Genomic DNA, 21,572 nt, shown 5'->3' with positions numbered 1-21,572 from the left:
TCATTTATACTTTTATCAGTAAATGTTTTGTCACATGACATGCAAATCTAATACATCTATTTATAATCTGCGTGTTATTAACCGCTAGAGGGTCAAAAGTTACATAGTGTACTTAGTATTTAGTTTCTTAAATATTCAAGTTGAATGCTTTATTTATAGGTCAGTTGGTGTTAAAGTAGCTAATACATGTGTAAGTAGAACAATTAGTTTTACAATGCAATTCAATACATTTAGCTTTCAATGAAATCCAATACCGCCGTGATAATAGCATATACTGCAAAGTTTTAGCAATTATCAAGATATGATGCCATCAATGGCTACACAACTGGTTGATTTTTTATATCGTTGCCAAATCCAAACTATTCTAGCGCCTCGGTACCTAAGGTACTAATATTAGTAACATGATGAATTTCTGTAAAGCTGCTTTTACAAAATAATAATAATAAAAAAAAAAAACTATACAAATAAAATGTATTTGAATGCGTTGATCATTGTAGCCAATCAAAGACATTATGTTGAGTGTTCGAACACAATGACCAATCAAAAACACCAATCAGGTGTTTAAGAATCTGCTCATCAGCGCTTAAAATGCTTGGGGGATATGCTGATATCGTCACATACCCAAGTTGGTACCTTTGAAAACACTATTCCTTCCCATGGTTATTTTAAACTGATGGGCATTTAATTAATGGCAAAAGGAATGTTTGGAAATGTAAACTGATATTTCCTACTGACACACTACAGCAAAATATATAAATAACTGGTTAAAACCATTTTTTTAGGGGGCGAAAATAATAGCGTGCCTAAGACTTTTGCACAGTAAAAAATTAAGAGACCACTGCAAAATTATCACTTTCTCTGGTTTTACTAATTATAGGTATGTGTTTGAGTAAAATGAACATTTTTGTTTTATTCTACAAACTACTGCCAACAATTCTCTGAAATTCCAAATAAACATTGTCATTTAGATAATTTGCAGAAAACTGGTCAAAATAACAAAAAAAATATGCACTAATGCAAATAATGCAAAGAAAACAAGTTCATATTACTTTTTAAACTACACAATACTAATGTTTGAACTTAGGAAGAGCTCAGAAATCAATATTTGGTGGATTAACCCTGATTTCCCATCACAGCTTTCATGCGTCTTGGCATGCTCTTTACCAGTTTGCTGTTGGGCGACTTTATGCCACTACTGGTGAAAAAATTTAAGCAGCTCAGTTCTTCCTCTTGATCACATTCCAGAGGTTTTCAATGGGTTTAGGTCTAGCGATTGGGCTGGACATGACAGGGGCTTGATCTAGTGGTCCTCCATCCACACCTTGATTGACCTGGCTGGATTGGATCATTGTCCTGCTGGAAAAAACAATCCTTGGAACATTGCCAGAGCAGAAGGAAGCAAGTTTTCTTCCAGGATAACCTTGTACGTGGCTTGATTCATGTGCTCTTCACAAAGACGAATGTGCCTGATCACTGATCCTCCAAATTTCACAAAAGGTGCGAGAAACACTGTGGCTTGTAGGCCTCTCCAGGTCTCTGTCTAACCATCAGTCGACGAGGTGCTGGGCAAAGCTGAAAATTGCACTCATCAGAGAAGATGAACTTACTCCAGTCCTCTACAGTCCAATCCTTATGGTCTTTTGCAAACCTCAGCCTGGCTCTTCTTTGCTTCTCATTGATGAAGTTTTTTTTTCTAGCTTTGCACGACTTCAGTCTTGCCCCTAGGAGCCTGTTTCGAATAGTCCTCGCCTTGTTCTTCACCCGTTTGCCATTCTTTTTGTAGGTCACTTGATGTCATCCTACAGTTGAGTGACATTCGACTGAGAAAGCAGTCATCCCGGTCAGTGGAGAGTTGTTTTCGTCTTTCGCCCGCGTTGTTTGAAATGCTGTCTCGAAATTTTAAAGATGGAAGCAACCTGATGCTCACTGTATCCCTCAGTAAAGCCAGAATTGAACCTGTCTTTTCTTCACTCAAAACAAAATAGTTATTTGCTTCTAATTACTTTTGAGGTACTACAACTAGCACTGTTTTTGCCATCCAGATTGCAAGAGGATAGTAATAAACACAGCAGTGGTTTTTATACTCTTCCTCGTTAAATAAGATTTGGTTCGGGTGATCATCTAATCAGTAGGCTACTTCATTAAGCAGAATGAGGTGTGCCTGTGTTGGAATTCAACAGACACTGGAATGGAATGGCTGCCATAAATGTAGAGATGCCAATTTAAGAAAAAAATTAAGTGGTCTCTTAATGTTTTCCAGAGCTAAAATATAATATATATATATTGCTTAAAATATTATGACCTAATCTAAAGTGAGTACTATTTCTGGTTAATAAGTTGTTAAAGCATTATCTAACTCTTTACATATGAGCTAATTAAACAATAATAACTGTGAATTACAGTGAAGGAATGAATGAATGAAGAACTCAATATTTGTATATAATTTCTATTAATATATTAAAAATGTAGAGACTACAATATATTAACTATGAACTATAAACTAATAGTTTGCAAATGATTTGTAAGTACTTTATTACTGTATACTTATTATAAAGTGTTACCGATGTGTGACTTGCCTTTAATGTTGTCTTTGGCCTCTCTGTGTCTGATGAAATGCAAGATGTCTTTGGGATTTGCCACTCGATCTACAAATTTCTGACTAAAGCGCATAGTGTTAAAGACTTCAAAACCCCCACTATAATCCACCTGGAGAGAGAGAGGCAAATGAAAGAGAAATATGCATTGTATTTCGCCCAGTATTTCATGAACTGAGAAAATAAGAAACAGCAAATCCAGACAACGAGAGGGTGTGTGTGACTGATACATACTCGTAGTCTGATGAGAGGTTTCTCAGGAGTAAGGGGATTTCCAAGTCTCTCTCTCTCTGCCTCTTCAAGCATCTCTTCAACCTAAAAGAACGAAAGGGTAAAATAAAAAAAAGCAATGTCCAGTTATTCCTGTGTGAACTTCTATACTCACTGTACCTCAATAGTGGAATAATCTTCAAATAGAGGAAAAACAGTAGTCTCTTGCTACACACCTCAGTGACTAACCAGAATTTTTGTCCTAGCATGTACTTTTATAACTAAAATCAGAAAATGCTTCAAGTGTCTGTAAATGGAAAAAAAAGGTAAAAAAAAGGTCAAACGTGTCTGCTAAATTAAAATGTCATGCTGGTAACCCTTTAAAATTAACCTAAAAGCAAAATTCATAAGTAGGCTTTGATGTAGCCTTGGTAAAACAATATTTTTGATGTTCAGTTCTGCATCATTGTCAATCCCATTGAGAATGACAATCCCAATAAATTTCCGATGGACAAAATCAAGTCATTTCACTTAAATGTACTTCACAATAGGGAAGAAAAATGTTGCCGATTTTTTTAGTTGCTTTGGATAAAAGTGTCTGATAAATTTAAATTTCGACATAATCTCTCAGCATTGATACTAAAAAATATACCATTTTCTTTTTGTTTTACTACAAAGTAGAGTTAACAACTATAGATTCTGATGGAGTTCCTGAATACATCAGTGTGTGTCTGTGGGCATCTGTACCTTCTCCTGGCAGTAAGCCATGACTTTGTCCATGACTTTGGGTTGCTCTGGGCTGAAAAGGTCAGGGTGATCTGAGAGTGTTACATCCTGAATGAAGAACTGCCTGACGGTCTGTAAAGGAATTTTCTGAAGATTCATTTTTTTCCCTTTCACTCTCAACAATCCAATGTGCCTGTGGAGAACCCAGAGATATATCACGTATTCCAATATACTTAAACTTGAAATACACTAAAATAAACTGACACATTCAGGACCAATAAAACGGCATTAAAGTACCACCCTCCACTGCTGTTCTAACATTTTTTTTCTCCATTCAGCATTTACAATCTGGAGCATGTGGCAAGTGAGAATCAATGCCACCAATGGAACTTATTAAATCTGAATGCGGACATGAATATGATTTCTGACATTGGTGGAAGGGAAGGTTATTTTTGATAACTAATAGAATTTAGGTCTGTTCCACTCTCTAAAGTTATCATATTAATTCAGAAGACTTTAAATTTATTACAAAAGTTATAGACTATTATTATGGTCTTTAAACTGTCATTATATGTAAAAAGCGTTGAGTGTAGATTCGTAAATTCTTTTGTGCTCTACAAAAAAGTAAGAAAGAGTGAACTATTTCTTTTAATCAAAAAGAAAACAGGTCAAAATTACGTGTTCATAAATTGTAATCATGATATCATAAGGAAATTTCTAAAGGAGGTTGGCATGCACAGCATTATTATGTGCTGTCGCCCCCCCAAAAAATACTACTTGAATTTCACTAAATGTTGCTTTGATGGCCGTTAATGCAGCGAATCCATGATAAATCTAAAGGCATTAAGTGGAGCTGTGTAGTGTGGAAACAAATGTAGTGTTGATTGTATTTGATGACAGAATGTCACTGTCTGCCTCTAGGTGAAGTTTGCAATTACTTTAATCAAAATGATCAACATATCATATGCAAACTTTGTCAGGTGAAACTGCATTTATGATTGCAGGTAGGCACAGATGTACCCCAGATTGAGCAGAGAGGACCATCAGATAGTGAAAAAGGAAAAGTTGATGTAAACGTTTACACTGATTGCGTAAATTATTAGATATTTAGTTACGCTGTTTATGTTCCCCAATGATGGCTCACAGGCATGCTGAAAATCAGTAAATTTTACAAAAATATCTGGCCCAATCTAAAGTGTGGGATTTTTTTAAACAGAGACCAAATAAAATGGTGTTCTGCGTGCTCTGTAAAACTGAAATGGCATAGCTCTACCACAGCAGCACAACTTCTATGCAAGAGCATCTGAAACTGACCATTCAGAATCATTCAATTGCAGAAGAACTGTGTACTGTATGTGTATATGAGTGCAGGCACACAAACTTTTTAACTGCTTCTCCTGGTGACAGTGAGGTAATGACGGAGCTGCCAGGCTGTGTGACGTAGAAGAGCTGTTGTTCGTTACGGACTGGAGCAATTTTACACTCATGCTCATGACCCCACACCACCAAATCCAGGAAATCATCCAAAAACTGTTCCGGGATGTAGTTAGTCGCCCCATGCTTACTCCTGCAAAAATACACAATTAAATATATATATTTTTAAATTAATTAAATTAGGCATTTGTATTCAGTTTGTTCCACTGTCCAAATGTAGCAAGTTTTGACGATGTACTGAAAATAGGTGTACATATTTTGGCATCATTAACTGGTTAAAATCGGGTAACAATCGAAAAATAAAATACATTTTTTTCAACACATCTTTACTGACTGACCTTTAAAAAAACACAAGAATAATTCAAAATGCTTTTTGTCATTTTGAAAAAAAGAAAGAACATGATTTACACCTAAAACACATAATTTTTATGTGGCAAATAGGCCTTAGTGACTTCTCTCTTTCTTTTTCTCTCCAGGGGTCTCATTTATAAAACTGTGCATAGGATCCTTACTAAAAGTGAAAGGCAAAAATGGTGTACGTCAAAAAATATTCAGAACCTGCGCAAAAATCCCTTTATAAATCCCAGTCAGCGGAAGACTGTGTGCACATGCGTCTCCACCCCGAAATAACCACATATGAAACTTACAACGCCTAGTTTTACTATGCATATCCTCATCTGCATATCATTTGCATATGCATATTCATCCATGTGATACCATGTTTAACGGTACAAGACATTAGGAAAATATGAGATATGGATGTGCTGTCAACATTAAATTGCTAAAAATCATTTAGTAGCCTATATATATACTTGCCTTGTTTTTGAATAAATAAATCAAATAGTATAAAATACATTTCAGAGAAAGTCCTTTCCTCTGGCCAAATAGGGTTTTTAATTGATTTATATTTTTAATGGAAACAGATAGGCCTTATTGTGCATTATTTGCGCAAAAATATTTTCTCCGACAATCTGCTATTATCATGTAAGCAATCCTCACTGTTGTTGAAACATTAAAGCACAGCATGTCACAGGAAAAGTGTTCAAAAGCATTGTATTCACAGCAAATATTTCTATTTATATTATAATATATATATTTTTTTAACTTCTCAGTAATGATTTCATGTAATTTAAGTGCTTAACTCCATTAATGAGAATGGCACATTTAACCTAAATGTGTATATCAGATGTAAAACATAGTTTAAATCATTCTTTTATTTATTTAAACTGTTATTGTGAACATGCACTGTATTTGAGATTAGGACCCATAATGAAGATTTACAGTTTTCCTTCATCTGCCGTTAGATATATATGCTACAGCAGTCAGCTTCACTAAACGGCCCAACGCACTCGCTAGCGCGGACATTTAAGGAGGGATGGATGTTTGCTTCAAGTGATGGGCTAGAGTGAAATTATATTTGTATTATCTTGCTGTATATGTGTAATTTTAAAAGTGACCAAAAAGCCATTTAACTCCAGCTCACCACTGGTGTCGCCAAACTGCTCGGTCTCCAGAATGTTCGTACGCATGGGTCAGAGTTTGCTTGCAGGTGTGCAAATTTTCCCATCAAGTTGTTTTAAATCACAACTTATGCGTCAGAAGTGGCATACGCCACTTTTACTCTTTCAGGGCCGTGTGTATGTGAGAGTAAGGACATTTTTCTGTAAGCCCCAGAGTGCAAGGGAAAATACTTGTCAGTTAACTGGGGCAGTCAAGGACTAGTGGTTAGGGAGTTGGACTGGTAACCCAAAGGTTCGAACCGGTGGGAAATGACTGAGGTGCCCTTGAGCAAGGCACCTAACCCCTAATCGCTCCCCGGGCGCCACACAAAGGCTGCCCGCTGCTCTGGGTGTGTGTATCCACATTTGCAGTGTGTGTGTGTTAACTACTCACTACTCTGCTCCTAATGTGTGTGCATTAACTTGGATGGGTTAAATGCAGAGGTCAAATTCCAAGTATGGGTTACCATACTTGGCCGTCACGTGTCACTTTCACTTTCACTTTCACTGTCTAAAACAAAACTTCATACACTTAAGATAACCACTATTAACCACGTAATATGTCTTGTTTTTAACATAATTATTGGAGTAAACAGACATGATATGACTGGTTCTTCACTTAACCGTCTAGATCTCCAGCTGAAAATACACAGGTCAATTACACATGGACCATGTAAATATTGTAGATGCTCAGTGTGATAACCTCCTGACTTCTAAATCATCTAACTACGTGACAGTAATTTAGTTGCGTTAAATTATTTTAACACGTTAAGGATTTTGAATTAATCGCATGCGTTAACTCATTAACATTGAAAGCCATACTATACAAATATAACAACTTAAAATTGACTGGCATCTCTGGACGAAGTTTGACGTTGTTTGTATTCTCATTATGTCCTGTTGTCTTCTTGTATCAAGTTTCATGGACTTTGTTTTTAGAAGATATAGATGAGCCCCCAGAAAATAATTGGCTTATTTCATTTTGTCAAGAGGATCTTTAGGTTTTACAAACATACAAAGATGAAATTAAACATGGCCAATGTTTCTTCAGACCTCAAGGAATCAGAAGGAAAAATACTTTAGCCAATACGATTTGAAAGTTATAAGGTAATAGAAGATTTGAATATTATAGCACCACCTATTCTCGGATAGAGAGATGTATGTATGCTTGAGGAATGGGTAGGATATGGGACCATTCCACCATGTCTGCGCTTGCTAAGATGTTCTGCTTATGCCTTAAATAACTAATAATAATACTTTAAAAGAGACCCGAACCTGTTTTGATGGATGACAAATAAATTGAACCAGACATCTTCATCCTCTCGTGGCCGAAGCATTGTCACCTGGTTATTGACGAACATCCGGTAGAGTCTCTCATCTGGAATGGAACCTGAAAGTACAATACACTTCATTCTTTAAAATGTCCTGCAAAATTTCTAAAACCCTTTTATGGTCAAAATAATATGCTAAGAAATGTAGAAAACACACAACCACACCCAAAAAATATTCCTACAGGGATGCTTGTGAATAGAACTGTCTAAATGTAGAAAATTATTTTCTAGTGAAAGTGAAACTTCTGACACCCCATCAAAACTCATGTATACATTGGACAAATAAAAAAATGGCATGTCAGTTGCTTAAAACGCCACTGGTTCTTCTGTGTCATGCAACTTAACATCATGATGCAAGCATCGGTGAGGTTTGATGTTACTGAAAATTCACCATATTTGGGTTGGGATTTTTTGATCAATGATTCAACCTGATCTGACTGTAAATAAACACTTGAATTTGAACACTTGAAAGTTATTGTCTCATTTAAGGAGACTATTAAATCAAGGTTGTTCAATCATCCATCACATTGGATGACAACTTTTTATATAAGCTTTTATATAAGCAATAAGCTTTGTTTGTGACCGGCTCTGTGACTTGCACTCAAGTTGCTCAGGTTTGATATAATGATATAATGCAATTTACTCTACGGGACCAATTCAGTTACTAAATATAATGAACTGAATAGCAGGCTAGTATAGGTAAATATCACATTTTATACTAAAATATATTTCCTTAAGTAGCGACTAGTATTAGACTCCTTTATTAGACTATGCAAACAATAAATGCATTTTACTGGATTCAGCACATCTTGAACTTATGAGTTTTTGTTGGATCTGGCAGGTTTAAAGGAGAACTCCGGTCAATTTTAACATTGAGCTCATTTTTTTGTACATTTGGAGTGCTGTCAATACAGAGAACAACAATAAAAATCGGTGTTGCCTACATCGTGTTATCCTCTTTTTAAAATTTGCACCCTGTTGACTTCAATGGGGCAAGTTTTAAACCTGCTTTTAGCCTCTTAACATCCTTGATGTGTCATTACAAGTGCACAGGTCATGTGAGTGATTCCTTTGGAGTGAACGCGGGTCAATCTGACTGCAGTAGATGTGAAAGATATGGATAAAAATTATATTTATTTAGCCAGCGCTCATACCTGTATTTACATCCTGTTTTCGGTCGAAGTCCATAGTAATCGATTGTCGAGTTCACGCGCATTGGTTTAGTACCTATGATCATGCGCGTGAACTCGACAATCGATTACTATGGACTTTGACCGAAAACAGGATGTAAATACAGGTATGTGCGCTGGCTGAAATAACATCACTTTTATTCATATCTTTCACATCTACTGCAGTCAGATTCACCCGTGTTCACTCTGAAGGAATCACTCACATGACCTGTGCACTTGTAATGACACATCAAGGATGTTAAGAGGCTAAAAGCAGGTTTAAAACTTGCCCCATTGAAGTCAACAGGGTGCAAATTTTAAAAAGAGGATAACACGGTGTAGGCAACACCGATTTTTGTCGTTGTTCTCTGTATTGACAGCACTCCAAATGTACAAAAAAAATGAGCTCAATGTTAAAATTGACCGGAGTTCTCCTTTAATCAGGATGTTCTTATCCAGTATGTGTCTAGAAGCAGTCCTGGCTGTTGTAGCTGTATTTAAGGAGTTTTAATGATTTCCACACTGGTTCCTTTGCTCCATCCACGTAGTCGTCACAAGCAAAAAAAAATCCCTCTCTACAAATGCATTGTTTGGATATTTTCCCGCTTTAGCTGCAACATGACGCCTGTGCAAATAGATTTTTAAACGGCAATCACATTTTCTAGTACCACATTTCTTATTGTTCTAAACGAGGAAAAAGTCCACCGAAAGAGGTGAGTGTAAGAACCGTATATGTACAAAGTATCTACCTAACGTTAGCGGTTACAGTCAGAGGGGCGTGTAGGCTACTGGGCGTCGACTACTGCAGTTCATATAGCTCACTCTGTTTAACGGATCAAGTCATGAATGGGTCGAAATGAAAGCTGTACTCCTTATAACCACAGAGAAATTAATCTTAACGTTTTAGCTGCGTTTGATGTCCCTGTACTGTATTGTCTGTATTTGTTCTGTGATTTACGTTAGCTCAAAGTTCAAAGCAAAGGGAGATATTTTCTGTTAAAGAAATTGCTTTTAAAGAAATTGCTTTATGTCACACCAGGGATCTATTCGCACAGGTCAGGAAAATTCGAACTCCCTTTCAAGCCCATAAAGGAATGACAAAAGACGTATGGAATTAGAGGCAGGTGGCAAGAATACACCATAGAGCTTTATGTAAGCACTAGCAATGGAGAACAACCTAACAATGACCCAGTGGAAATAGAACCAGCTATTTTAAATGAAGAAGTTATATGGACTCCTGGTTTCGACTATATCCCAGCAGAATTGTTGGGGCCGATTCCACCTGCAGCAATCAAAGAAATTTACCAAAAGATCTGGGAAACCAGGAACTGGCCAAAAGATTGGAAAAGATCAGTTTTCATACCACTACTAAAGAAAGGTGATGCAAGGAACTGTTGCAACTACTGTTCAATAGCCTTTATTTCTCACAAAAGCAAAATCCTTCTAAAAATTATAAATCAGCGCCTACACCCAATCATAGAAACAGAGCTACCTGACTCGCAGGCTGGGCTTCGCCGAGGTCGTGGCACACTTGACCACATCATCATTGAAAAATGTAATGAATATCAGAAAAGCATCTACATGTGCTTCATTGACTATAGCAAGGCTTTAGTGTTGAACATGACAAGGCTGTGTTTGTCTTTAATCTTTATGCTGAATTAGGTCAGGAAGAATAGAATCGGAAATAGGTGTGAAGATTGGTGGCAGAAATATCAATAATCTCTGTTATGCTGATGATAAATACTTATTAGCAGAAACCGAAGATGGAATTTTTATTATAAGGTGTTTCAACCTTATAATAAAAATTCAAAAGGAAAGTGAAAAGATGGGACCCCTGAACATCAAAAAGACAAAAATTATGTCAACAGCTGGAACCTGTTGTAAACTTTTTCAGCAAAACCAGGAGAAGTTTGGGATACGTTCAAGAAGTTATATTCTTTATTGAGCGTGCTGCAGGTCTTCCAAACAGTCTAACTAACATACTTTACATGGTTTCTTTATAGGCCTTTCAGTGGGCTGTCCTTAAAGGTGCTAAACTTACACACAGACTTAGGGCTGACCACTACATCTAATCATCAAAAGACAATAGAGGCAATTACCCCCAACTGAGATAATGGTACCCCCCCCCCAAATGGTATAAACAACAAATGGTCACGAGATCTAAGACTATGTAACATTCACACACAGTTCAACTCTTAGTTGGAAGATCAAAGACTAACAAAACCCCTGACTATTACAATGTTTAGACAGCTGACTTACAGCTGACTTCTGATCAGTAAATTGATGCCATCATGTTCACCTTGAATGCCCAATACAGTGTAATTTACCTTAGTTTTTCATGTGATGTTATGTAAGGAAGTAGGATCAGCAGATCTAAAACATATTCTTAAATTTGAATCCTTCAAACCAGAGCAATTAAAGTGACCATCAACGGATAAAGGTTAAGGATTTCTGCTTCTTGGGATCTATGATTGACCAAACCGGCGACTGCACACCTGAAATAAAGCACTGAATTTCATTAGAACATAATGTAATGCTGAGCATGCACCAAATCTGGAGGAATAGACTTCAACCTCTCAACCAAATCAACTCTCAACGAAGTCAATGAGGATCTGTTGTGCTTACTTTTCACTTTGACACCAAATCCTCCACCATCATCTCTCCTTACTTTCATCACATGATTAAGTGAAATCTGACTCCTGTTGCACTCTGCTTTATAGAGCAGAGCTTTTAGATTATAATTGAGTCCATGCGACGAACAACCTTATAAGTCCAAAAACAAAATTAGATAACCATGTGACATGAATGTATGTGTGCCACTTTGTATACAGAAGCACTTTGGGGGGGGGGGGGGGGGGGGGTGTTCGCACGACCAATATACTTTTTTGACCTCTGTATTTTAATTAAACATTAAAATAGTCTCACACAGAAAAAACGTTTATGTCCACTAACGAAAAATGGAGACGCCGGTTGCTTTCATGTCTGCATGCGGACATTAATAGGCAAAACCTCAGCAAAAAAAGGAGAGCAAACATGAACGAATGGAAGGACAGAGCAAGGAAGTCTTTTAGGGATGCTGGGAAATGTGAATCGGAGAGGAGAGCTAAAACGAGGAAAAAGTCCACCGAAAGAGGTGAGTGTAAGAACCGTATATGTACAAAGTATCTACCTAACGTTAGCGGTTACAGTCAGAGGGGCGTGTAGGCTACTGGGCGTCGACTACTGCAGTTCATATAGCTCACTCTGTTTAACGGATCAAGTCATGAATGGGTCGAAATGAAAGCTGTACTCCTTATAACCACAGAGAAATTAATCTTAACGTTTTAGCTGCGTTTGATGTCCCTGTACTGTATTGTCTGTATTTGTTCTGTGATTTACGTTAGCAAAAAAAAAAAAAAAAAAATTTGAAAGAAAGAAATGCTTAATATTTTCTTTAAGGTTCTGTTACTGTATTAAAACTAAGATAAAGGAATCAGATCTCCAGTGGTTTAAAGTGATATGATGGACTTATACTGTTATTTCACATTAAAGGGGTGGTTGATTATGATTTCACTTTTCTAACTTTAGTTAGTGTGTAATGCTGCTGTTTGAGCATAAACAACATCTGCAAAGTTACAACGCTCAAAGTTCAAAGCAAAGGGAGATATTTGCTTTTAAAGAAATCGTTTTTTAAGGACTACAACAAATGGCTGGTAGAGACTACACGACATTCCTCCCGGGTTAGTGACATCACCAACCCTAGAATTTACATAAACCCCGCCCCCGGAACACGATTTATAGGTTATCATGACAGAATATGCTAATCAATGACTAGAGGATAACTACACATAAGCTACATAAATCCATCAACTAACCATTCAGAAATGTCCTGTTGCTTCTACATGTTGTCACTTCTTCTTGAGTCTCTCCATCTTTCTGACTCCGGTTTGAACATAAAAGGCTAAAAGTTTTAGAAATTTTCAGTGTATGTCTGTGTGAGTGCAAGCTGTTGAAGCTCCACCCCCTGTGTATGGAGGTAGATTTGTGTCTTTATTATTCAATCAAAAAAAAGGTTGCTTCAATCAAAAAATATATTTTCAATCAAAAAAACCCGTTTCAATCAAAGAAAAAAAGTGTTTGAATGCAAAAATATATTTGAGACTCAAAAAAATGCATTTGAACACTATTTTTTTTTGCTTGAAAATGTTTTTTTTGATAGAAGTGAAGGTTTTTTTGTTTGAAGCAACTTTTTTGATTGAAGTATTGTTGTTTTGTGTTTGGGCCATATTATGGGTAGGACATTTGTGTCTTTATAATTCAATCAAAAAAGAAGTTGCTTCAAACAAACAAAACATATTTTCAATAAAAAAATCACTTCAATCAAAAAATAAACCTTTTCAATCATAGAAAAAATGTTTTTGAATGCAAAAAAATATTTGAGATTCAAAAAATTGCACTTGAACACTTTTTTTTTGATTGAAAATGTTTTCTTTGATTGAAGTAATCTTTTTTGTGTTTGGACCATGTTATGGGTAGGACATTTGTGTCTTAATTATTCAATCCCAAAAAAGTTGCTTCAATCAAAAAAAAAACATTTTCAATCAAAAAAAAATAATTTCAATCAAAGAAAAAACTGTTTAAATGCAAAAAAAAAAAAAATCATTTGAAGTGTTTTTTTTTTATTGAACTTTCTTTTTTTTTGAATGAAGTGAAAAAAGTTTTGAAGTCGTTTTTTTTTTAAATCATTTTGACACAAACGTACCGCAGTGGGGGCGGGTGCTTCCCCATTGGTCAGACATGCTTGAGTGACAAGTGTCTACACCAACGACGTCTTTCTGACAAGCAAGTCATGGTCGCCACTCGCCAGCGAGCCAGGAAGCAGTGGTGGAGTTGTTGGTAAGTAGATAAAACCGTATTAAAATGATTGGTGTCACGTTATTAGCCTACTCTGTTTGATATTTCGATTAAACATACAGCTTGCTAACTTAGCTCACGTTGACTAATTTGTGTGATGGTGTTAGATATCTGACGCCTCATATTGTCAGGCAGGCTAGCAGGGTGCGCTAACGGCTAATTGAATTGTTTATTTCACTTAAGTAACGTTACAGAGGCTTGCTATGTGCTTGTGCTATATTGTGTTATAATACGTAACGTCATTAGTGGTCAAACAACAGTCCACAGGCCAACTGTTGCCCACAGCGCTGCCTGTTTAGCAGCAACAGGTCATGCAGAGCCTGAGTCTATCTTCTCACACAGCCCACAGGATTACAGCTATTTGACCGTCCCGCTCTCTCTCTCGCTCACGGGTAGTGGTCTCCCCACCATCACAGTCAAATGCTCGCAGACACAGAGGCAGATGCTGTTATTTTGAGAGCGGGGCTTACATATGCCGTCCCGTACGGAAAATAATGTTGCATACCACCGGTAACATGAATATATATTCCGTTGCTCGGTGCGCAAACTAGCTGTGTCAGGCATTATTTATAAGTAGCCTAATGTCCTGCACAACTCCACATGGAAAACTGGCAGTTCAATGAAGTGATGCTTATTGTCTGACATAGTGTACAAGTAGTTACTAGCTTAAAGTATTGTGCCAATAATGATCCTTATTTAAGTTAGCAAGCTGTATGTTTAATCGAAATATCAAACAGAGTAGGCTAATAACGTGACACCAATCATTTTAATACGGTTTTATCTACTTACCAACAACTCCACCACTGCTTCCTGGCTCGCTGGCGAGTGGCGACCATGACTTGCTTGTCAGAAAGACGTCGTTGGTGTAGACACTTGTCACTCAAGCATGTCTGACCAATGGAGAAGCACCCGCCCCCACTGCGGTACGTTTGTGTCAAAATGATTTAAAAAAAAAACGACTTCAAAACTTTTTTCACTTCATTCAAAAAAAAAGAAAGTTCAATAAAAAAAAAACACTTCAAATGATTTTTTTTTTTTTTGCATTTAAACAGTTTTTTCTTTGATTGAAATTATTTTTTTTTGATTGAAAATGTTTTTTTTTTGATTGAAGCAACTTTTTTGGGATTGAATAATTAAGACACAAATGTCCTACCCATAACATGGTCCAAACACAAAAAAGATTACTTCAATCAAAGAAAACATTTTCAATCAAAAAAAAAGTGTTCAAGTGCAATTTTTTGAATCTCAAATATTTTTTTGCATTCAAAAACATTTTTTCTATGATTGAAAAGGTTTATTTTTTGATTGAAGTGATTTTTTTATTGAAAATATGTTTTGTTTGTTTGAAGCAACTTCTTTTTTGATTGAATTATAAAGACACAAATGTCCTACCCATAATATGGCCCAAACACAAAACAACAATACTTCAATCAAAAAAGTTGCTTCAAACAAAAAAACCTTCACTTCTATCAAAAAAAACATTTTCAAGCAAAAAAAAATAGTGTTCAAATGCATTTTTTTGAGTCTCAAATATATTTTTGCATTCAAACACTTTTTTTCTTTGATTGAAACGGGTTTTTTTGATTGAAAATATATTTTTTGATTGAAGCAACCTTTTTTTTGATTGAATAATAAAGACACAAATCTACCTCCATACCTGTGCCGGGAGCAGCAGCTCATTTGCATTTAAAGGAACACACACAAAACGGTGTGTTTTTGCTCATCCTCAAAAAGTGACAACTTTAACATGCTATATACAAATATCTGTGGGGTATTTTGAGCTAAAACTTCACATACACACTCTGAGGACATCAAAGACATATTTTACATCTTGTGAAAAGGGCATTACACCACCCCTTTAACTGGACATATACCGTTCTTCCACATTCCAGAAATGTAAATTACTCTAACTTATTATTTTTAAGATTGACACTGAAAAATCTTATCTCATTAGAATTGGGAAGCTTTTATTGTCTATCTTCAAGTAAAATAAAAATATATAATATAATGTTCACAGTCCAAATAAAAAAAAATGTATTATTCAAAATTTGAAAATATGGACTTATATGGTTCTTCGTCTCAAGGCTTCAATTGTAGCATCCGTTGTCTACCTGAACTAAATGTTTTTTCTCTAAAAAAGCAAAACGACAGTGGGAGAGATGCAGCGGTGGGCAAGTAATGTAATCGGTGTATGGTAGAATTCCACAGTAAGCGTTCTAAGAATGAAGCATGACTTCCCCCACTGATCACATGTTTCCTGTGCCAGAGCATGCCTTGTGGTCCCGCGTGGTACTGCATGCAATCACAGGATCCGTTTCCCTTTGATGTGCATTCTCAATGGCCACATCTGTATTTTCCCAATGTTTGTTTTATTTATATTTGCATGTGTAGATAAATAACTCTTTATTTTATGTAACTTACACCCCATTGCTGAATATTATAAACTCACCAATGCCATAGAGTGCAATCCTGGTGTTTCCTTTCTGCAGAAGTACTGGACTGACCTCAAGTTTCTCCACTGAATGACTGCGGCCAAAATGATTGACCAGACCAGCGCAGCTCAACAGGTCTATAGCACATAGACCATCAGCCTGGAACACACATACAAAGCCAAACACAAAAAATAAGATTGGAAGGAAGAAAGAAAGAAAGGAAGGAGGGAAGACACAAAATTGCTTTATCAATTATCTAATCAACATTTATATTGCATCTTACTGACCAATTTAACACATAAAGAAAGAAAAATACGCAATTAGGCTTACTTTCTACAGCTGAGAATCAGAAGTCCTCATACTGTTTTGAGGTCTGCCTAACTTCATTTTTCAGTTGTTGATTAGTTTATATTACATTTTGGTGATCAAAGATGAGTTTTAAGGGATAAAATTATTGACTACAGGGGGACTTTAAGATCTATTTTACCACAATGTTACACTGTATAACCAAAAGCCTGTACTGCAGACATGTAGAACCCTCTAGTGACTGAGCGTGGAGGATCATGAGTAATTAAAAAGTATTACAAACTATTACCGCTGATTTTCACCAATCACTGCTAGTTCCACATAGCAACTATCGGTGCCAATCAATAGGTAAAAACTAAATATTGGTTGACCTGTTAGATGCTGCATTCCCCAACAAAAGTAACTTCAAGTTTTATGTGCAATATGCAACAGATAGTTCATGTACATGTACTGTGGGCTGTCCGTAAGCACGCCTGAGGCTGCATTACTCTCTATGTTGCACACACTACCCATTAAAAACCCAATATGATAATTTTAGTGAACTAATAAATTGATGTATTCTCGTACCCCAGTTGGGTCATCATGGTTACCATGCACACTGAAGACAGGGATGGAAATGTTGAGATTATCGTCCAAGTAGTTCACCCATGGAAACCTGATAAAATAACAAAAGGACATCATGTGTTGTTGGAAACTTCTTTTTCTTCATCAAAGCAAGACCAGGAGATGTTGGGATCACGTTCAAACAGAAGTTATTCTTTATTGAGAACTTCGCTGTACGTTGCTGCAGTCATCCAACAATCTAAATCTAATACAGTATGCATTGTGGCTATATACATTCCAAGGGGGAGGGGTTACATAGAGGTGGAGACTCTGAACAAAGCATGCAAATGGAGTAGGAACACACCCTACTCTGAGATCGCTACCAATCCCAATTGAATCAGCGTAACTATTCAAATGCTGATACTGGCGAGGAACTCCGGTTCTAAGAGCCATCCCAGAGCCATTAAAGACAAAAGGTGAAAGTCTCCCCTACAGCTAATCCAATCAACCTAACGATTCAACATCTGGGACTGGTGCTCATTAATAGCCTGACTACGTCAGACTTCCTACTTCCGCTAATTTCATTTCGCTCCTGTAGTCAGTCTGAGATAGCAGCGTATCTTTCAGTTTTCCACCGGCCTGAAAACAGCCGGGCCAATCAACGAACAGAGGGCGGGCTGAGAGCCGTGACGTAGACGCTGATTGTACCGTGGTGGATGCATACTTGCGTAGATTTACTTCACATAATCTGCAAAAGTCGTTCACAGCCATGTTCACTCCGGTATTTCGCTCGATGGTTTAGTTTTTGCATCATACATGTGTTTACAGTGGAAGTTAGATGCGGCTGAGCATGCGCATAACACACGCCATAACCAAACGTTATGTGATTGGCTTACGGGTAACCAATGATTTTAAACTTCAGACAAGCGCCCCCCCGCGAGAGAGAAAACACTTCTCTATTATGCTATTCCAGACTCTCTCTACGAAGCAAAGTGAAGTAGCAGAGTCTGGTATTACCAGGCTAGCTCATTAAAGCCATTAAAGACAAAAGGTGAAACAGGAATTGCAACTTTTCTGAGTAGAATCATTCATGTGAGAGTCATCTTAACCTTAAAAGCTAAATACAATATTCTTCACCGTGATGTTATGTAAGGAAGCATATCTGAAATAGATTCTTAAATTTGTAAGCCTTCAGTGTCTTTGTGTATGTGTGTATCTCTGTACATTACATTAGGGAAGTATTTTATACTGAACAAACTGTCATCATTCATCAAACTTTAAATTAAAACTCATTTATCATTTGATCATTTATTTGAGGGTTGGTTGACATGACAGAAGCTGTTTGTGCTGCTTAATGTGCTTGAGCCATAGTTTCTCCAACGCATAACTTACAAATTGCTGTTTGGAGCTCGAAACTTATGGACTCCATTGACTTTCACTGCTGAAACATTCTTAAAATATCTTATCTTATTGTATGTCCTTGTCTGTCAAATCCAATTTTATTATTATTATAACCTTTATTTTACCATGAAAAGAAGCACACTGAGATTAAGAATCTCTTTTACAAGAGCGTCCTGGCCAAGACTGACAGACACAGCTCGTTTGAGTTTAACAGATAACATCCATCAATACATATAGACTAGTGGTCGACCGATATGGGATTTTTAATGGCCGATGCCGATATTGAGAAAGTAATCTGGCCGATTGGCCGATATGAGGCCGATACAATGCATGTGAATACAGTAAATGAGAGACATAAAGAATATTGGTGAAACTATGTTTATTGTATATATTATTTATGCAAAATTCTTTTTGCAATATAAAATATTTACTAAAAAATTAAAATGTAAACAAAAAGGTAAGGTAACACTTCAATAAATAAAGTTTTAGTGCAGCTTCTTGTCTGCTTTAATATTTACAGTCATTTTTTCAGTCACATAAATAATTACTGCTGCTTACTGCAGGTTACAAATAACATTTATCATTAATGAACCAATCTAAACAATATTCATTAATTAATGACAAAATAGTATGTGAAATTACATACATTTTATGTACAATACATAGTTAAATAGAAATCTCACATAGTTTATTTACACTATTTACTTTAAACAGGTTGTTTTACTTCAAGTATATTTAAATAATAATGATTTATGTGTTTAGTTTTGCTTGTTTGTTTCTTTAAAACGTTGCAAGCCGTCACATGTATTTGCATGACATACATGAACATATGAAAATGTATACTACACACGATATTACGCCAATCATGGATAAATAAATACAGTAGATAGTGAATAACATTTTCAAGGATTTATTTTCAAACGTAATATTATTACATAGTGTTCTTCTCTCATCCACCTCACGCGACCACTGATCTGTAATGCACGCGACCCAGCTTTTCCGTGCACGCGAGTCTGTTGGATAACAGCGTCTAGTTTAAATGTAACCCGAGAACAACGCGCGTATCTGAGGAACAGCCAGTCACAGGATTTTTGACTGTTTGTGAGGTAAAATGTTTTCAATTTTGTTTTGAATTCGTTTACATCACATCTACTGTGACCCCCACTGGAGCTACCGCTGGGCTGCGGATCTGACATATCACGGTACTGTTTGAATAGACTCTGCTGCACGCCGGAATGTTATTGTGTGTAACACAATGTAGCGTCAGGTTAGAAAGCAAAATCTAGAGACAAAAAGACAAAATCTAAAGTTAATAATATAAGGGTCAAGAGCCCAACTAATGCAAACACCCATCACCATAACGGTGGCTTACAGTTTGAGATTTTCTCCTTCAGTGATTCTGCTTGTTAACATCAGGTGTCTTCAATAATGCTCAATCATCACTAAATTAATCACTTAATTATCTCATTAACTTCAACACTCTTGAGTGTGGACTCATATACACTCCCAGGAGTGTTAATTTAACACTGGAGTTTTTGCTGTGTACAAAGAGCCGTAGTTAACTGACAAGCTGAGCCATATCGCATTAATTATCGCTGGCGATACGTCCGCGATATTAATGCGATATGGCTCAGCTTGTCAGTTAACTACTGCTCTTTGTAGTAAATGCCGCTCCATCTGAAAGCAGGTGATGGCGATTTACTACTAATCAAGGAACCGGCTTTACTGACGAGATGCGCAAAACAATCTCACGATATACAGTACCAGTCAAAAGTTTGGAAACACTACTATTTTTAATGCTTTTGAAAGAAGTCTCTTATGCTCATCAAGCCTGCAGTTTAAAAAAAAAAAAAAAAAAAAAAAAAAAAAAAAAACAGTAATATTATGAAATATTATTACAATTTAAAATAATGGTTCTCTTTTTTAATATACTTTAAAATGTAATTTATTTTTGTGATGCAAAGCTGAATTTTCATCAGCAAGTACTCCAGTCTTTGGTGTCTTATGATCCTTCAGAAATCATTCTAATATGCTGATTTATGATCAATGTTGGAAACAGTTGTGCTGCTTCATATTTTTTTATAACCTGAGCTACTTTTTTCAGGATTATTTGACGAATAAAAAGTTAAAAAGAACTGTATTTATTTAGAATAGAAATATTTTGTAACAATATACACTACCGTTCAAAAGTTTGGGAACAATAACTTTTTTTTTTTTAAAGAAATTAGTACTTTAATTCAACAAGGATGCGTTAAATTGATAAAAGGTGATGGTAACGATTTATATTGTTAGAAATGTTTTTATTTTGAATAAATGCTGTTTTTATGAATAAATGCTGTTAACGTTTTACTCATCAATGAATCCTGAAAAAAGTATTCCAAAAAAATATATTAAACAGCACAACTGTTTCCATCATTGATAATAACTGAGTATCAAATCATCATATTAGAATGATTTCTGAAGGATCATAAGACACCAAAGACTGGAGTACTTGCTGATGAAAATTCAGCTTTGCATCACAAAAATAAATTACATTTTAAAGTATATTAAAAAAGAGAACCATTATTTTAAATTGTAATAATATTTCATAATATTACTGTTTGTTTTTTTTTGTTTTTTTTTTTAACTGCAGGCTTGATGAGCATAAGAGACTTCTTGCAAAAGCATTAAAAATAGTAGTGTTTCCAAACTTTTGACTGGTACTGTATATCGCCCAGCCCTAGCTGCAACAAGTCTTTTTTTTTTGCCTCAAAGGAAAGACAGGATTTGATTCTATAGTAAAAACCCAATTTCACTTTCAATCTTTTCACCAGTTGTTGAACATGAGGGCCAAAGGAGAGAGCGTCATCAATTAAAATCCCAAGATACCTATACTAAGACACAAACTCAATCTACGAACCTTGGGATAGGCAGAAGATTAAGAAGAATTGATTTTGATTTAGAAAACAACATGAATTTTGTTTTAGCAGCATTTAAAACTAGTTTTAATTCAAATAGGTTACGCTGAACAATAATAAATGCAAGCTGTAACTGA

The 21,572-nt window shown here is 36.0% G+C and overlaps 1 protein-coding gene across 2 annotated transcripts in view; it reads right to left on the bottom strand.

Moving 5' to 3' along the window:
- mre11a (MRE11 homolog A, double strand break repair nuclease) overlaps positions 1–21,572 on the bottom strand; it is a 36,347-nt gene that overhangs the window by 11,419 nt on the left and 3,356 nt on the right. For both annotated transcript variants that reach the window (XM_079886058.1, XM_079886059.1), the window contains exons 5-11: positions 17,162–17,249; positions 16,306–16,447; positions 7,739–7,853; positions 4,912–5,097; positions 3,552–3,723; positions 2,829–2,909; positions 2,577–2,706 (exon numbers count right to left, since the gene is read on the bottom strand). In XM_079886058.1, coding sequence (XP_079742184.1) covers positions 2,577–2,706; positions 2,829–2,909; positions 3,552–3,723; positions 4,912–5,097; positions 7,739–7,853; positions 16,306–16,447; positions 17,162–17,249 — 914 coding nt within the window. The remainder of the gene's footprint in view (positions 1–2,576; positions 2,707–2,828; positions 2,910–3,551; positions 3,724–4,911; positions 5,098–7,738; positions 7,854–16,305; positions 16,448–17,161; positions 17,250–21,572) is intronic.

Source organism: Squalius cephalus (genome assembly GCF_949319135.1).
Source record: "Squalius cephalus genome assembly, chromosome: 11".
Taxonomy (NCBI): domain Eukaryota; kingdom Metazoa; phylum Chordata; class Actinopteri; order Cypriniformes; family Leuciscidae; genus Squalius; species Squalius cephalus.
Note: the sequence above shows the minus strand (reverse complement) of the source record. Positions and strands in the feature narration are given on the sequence as shown.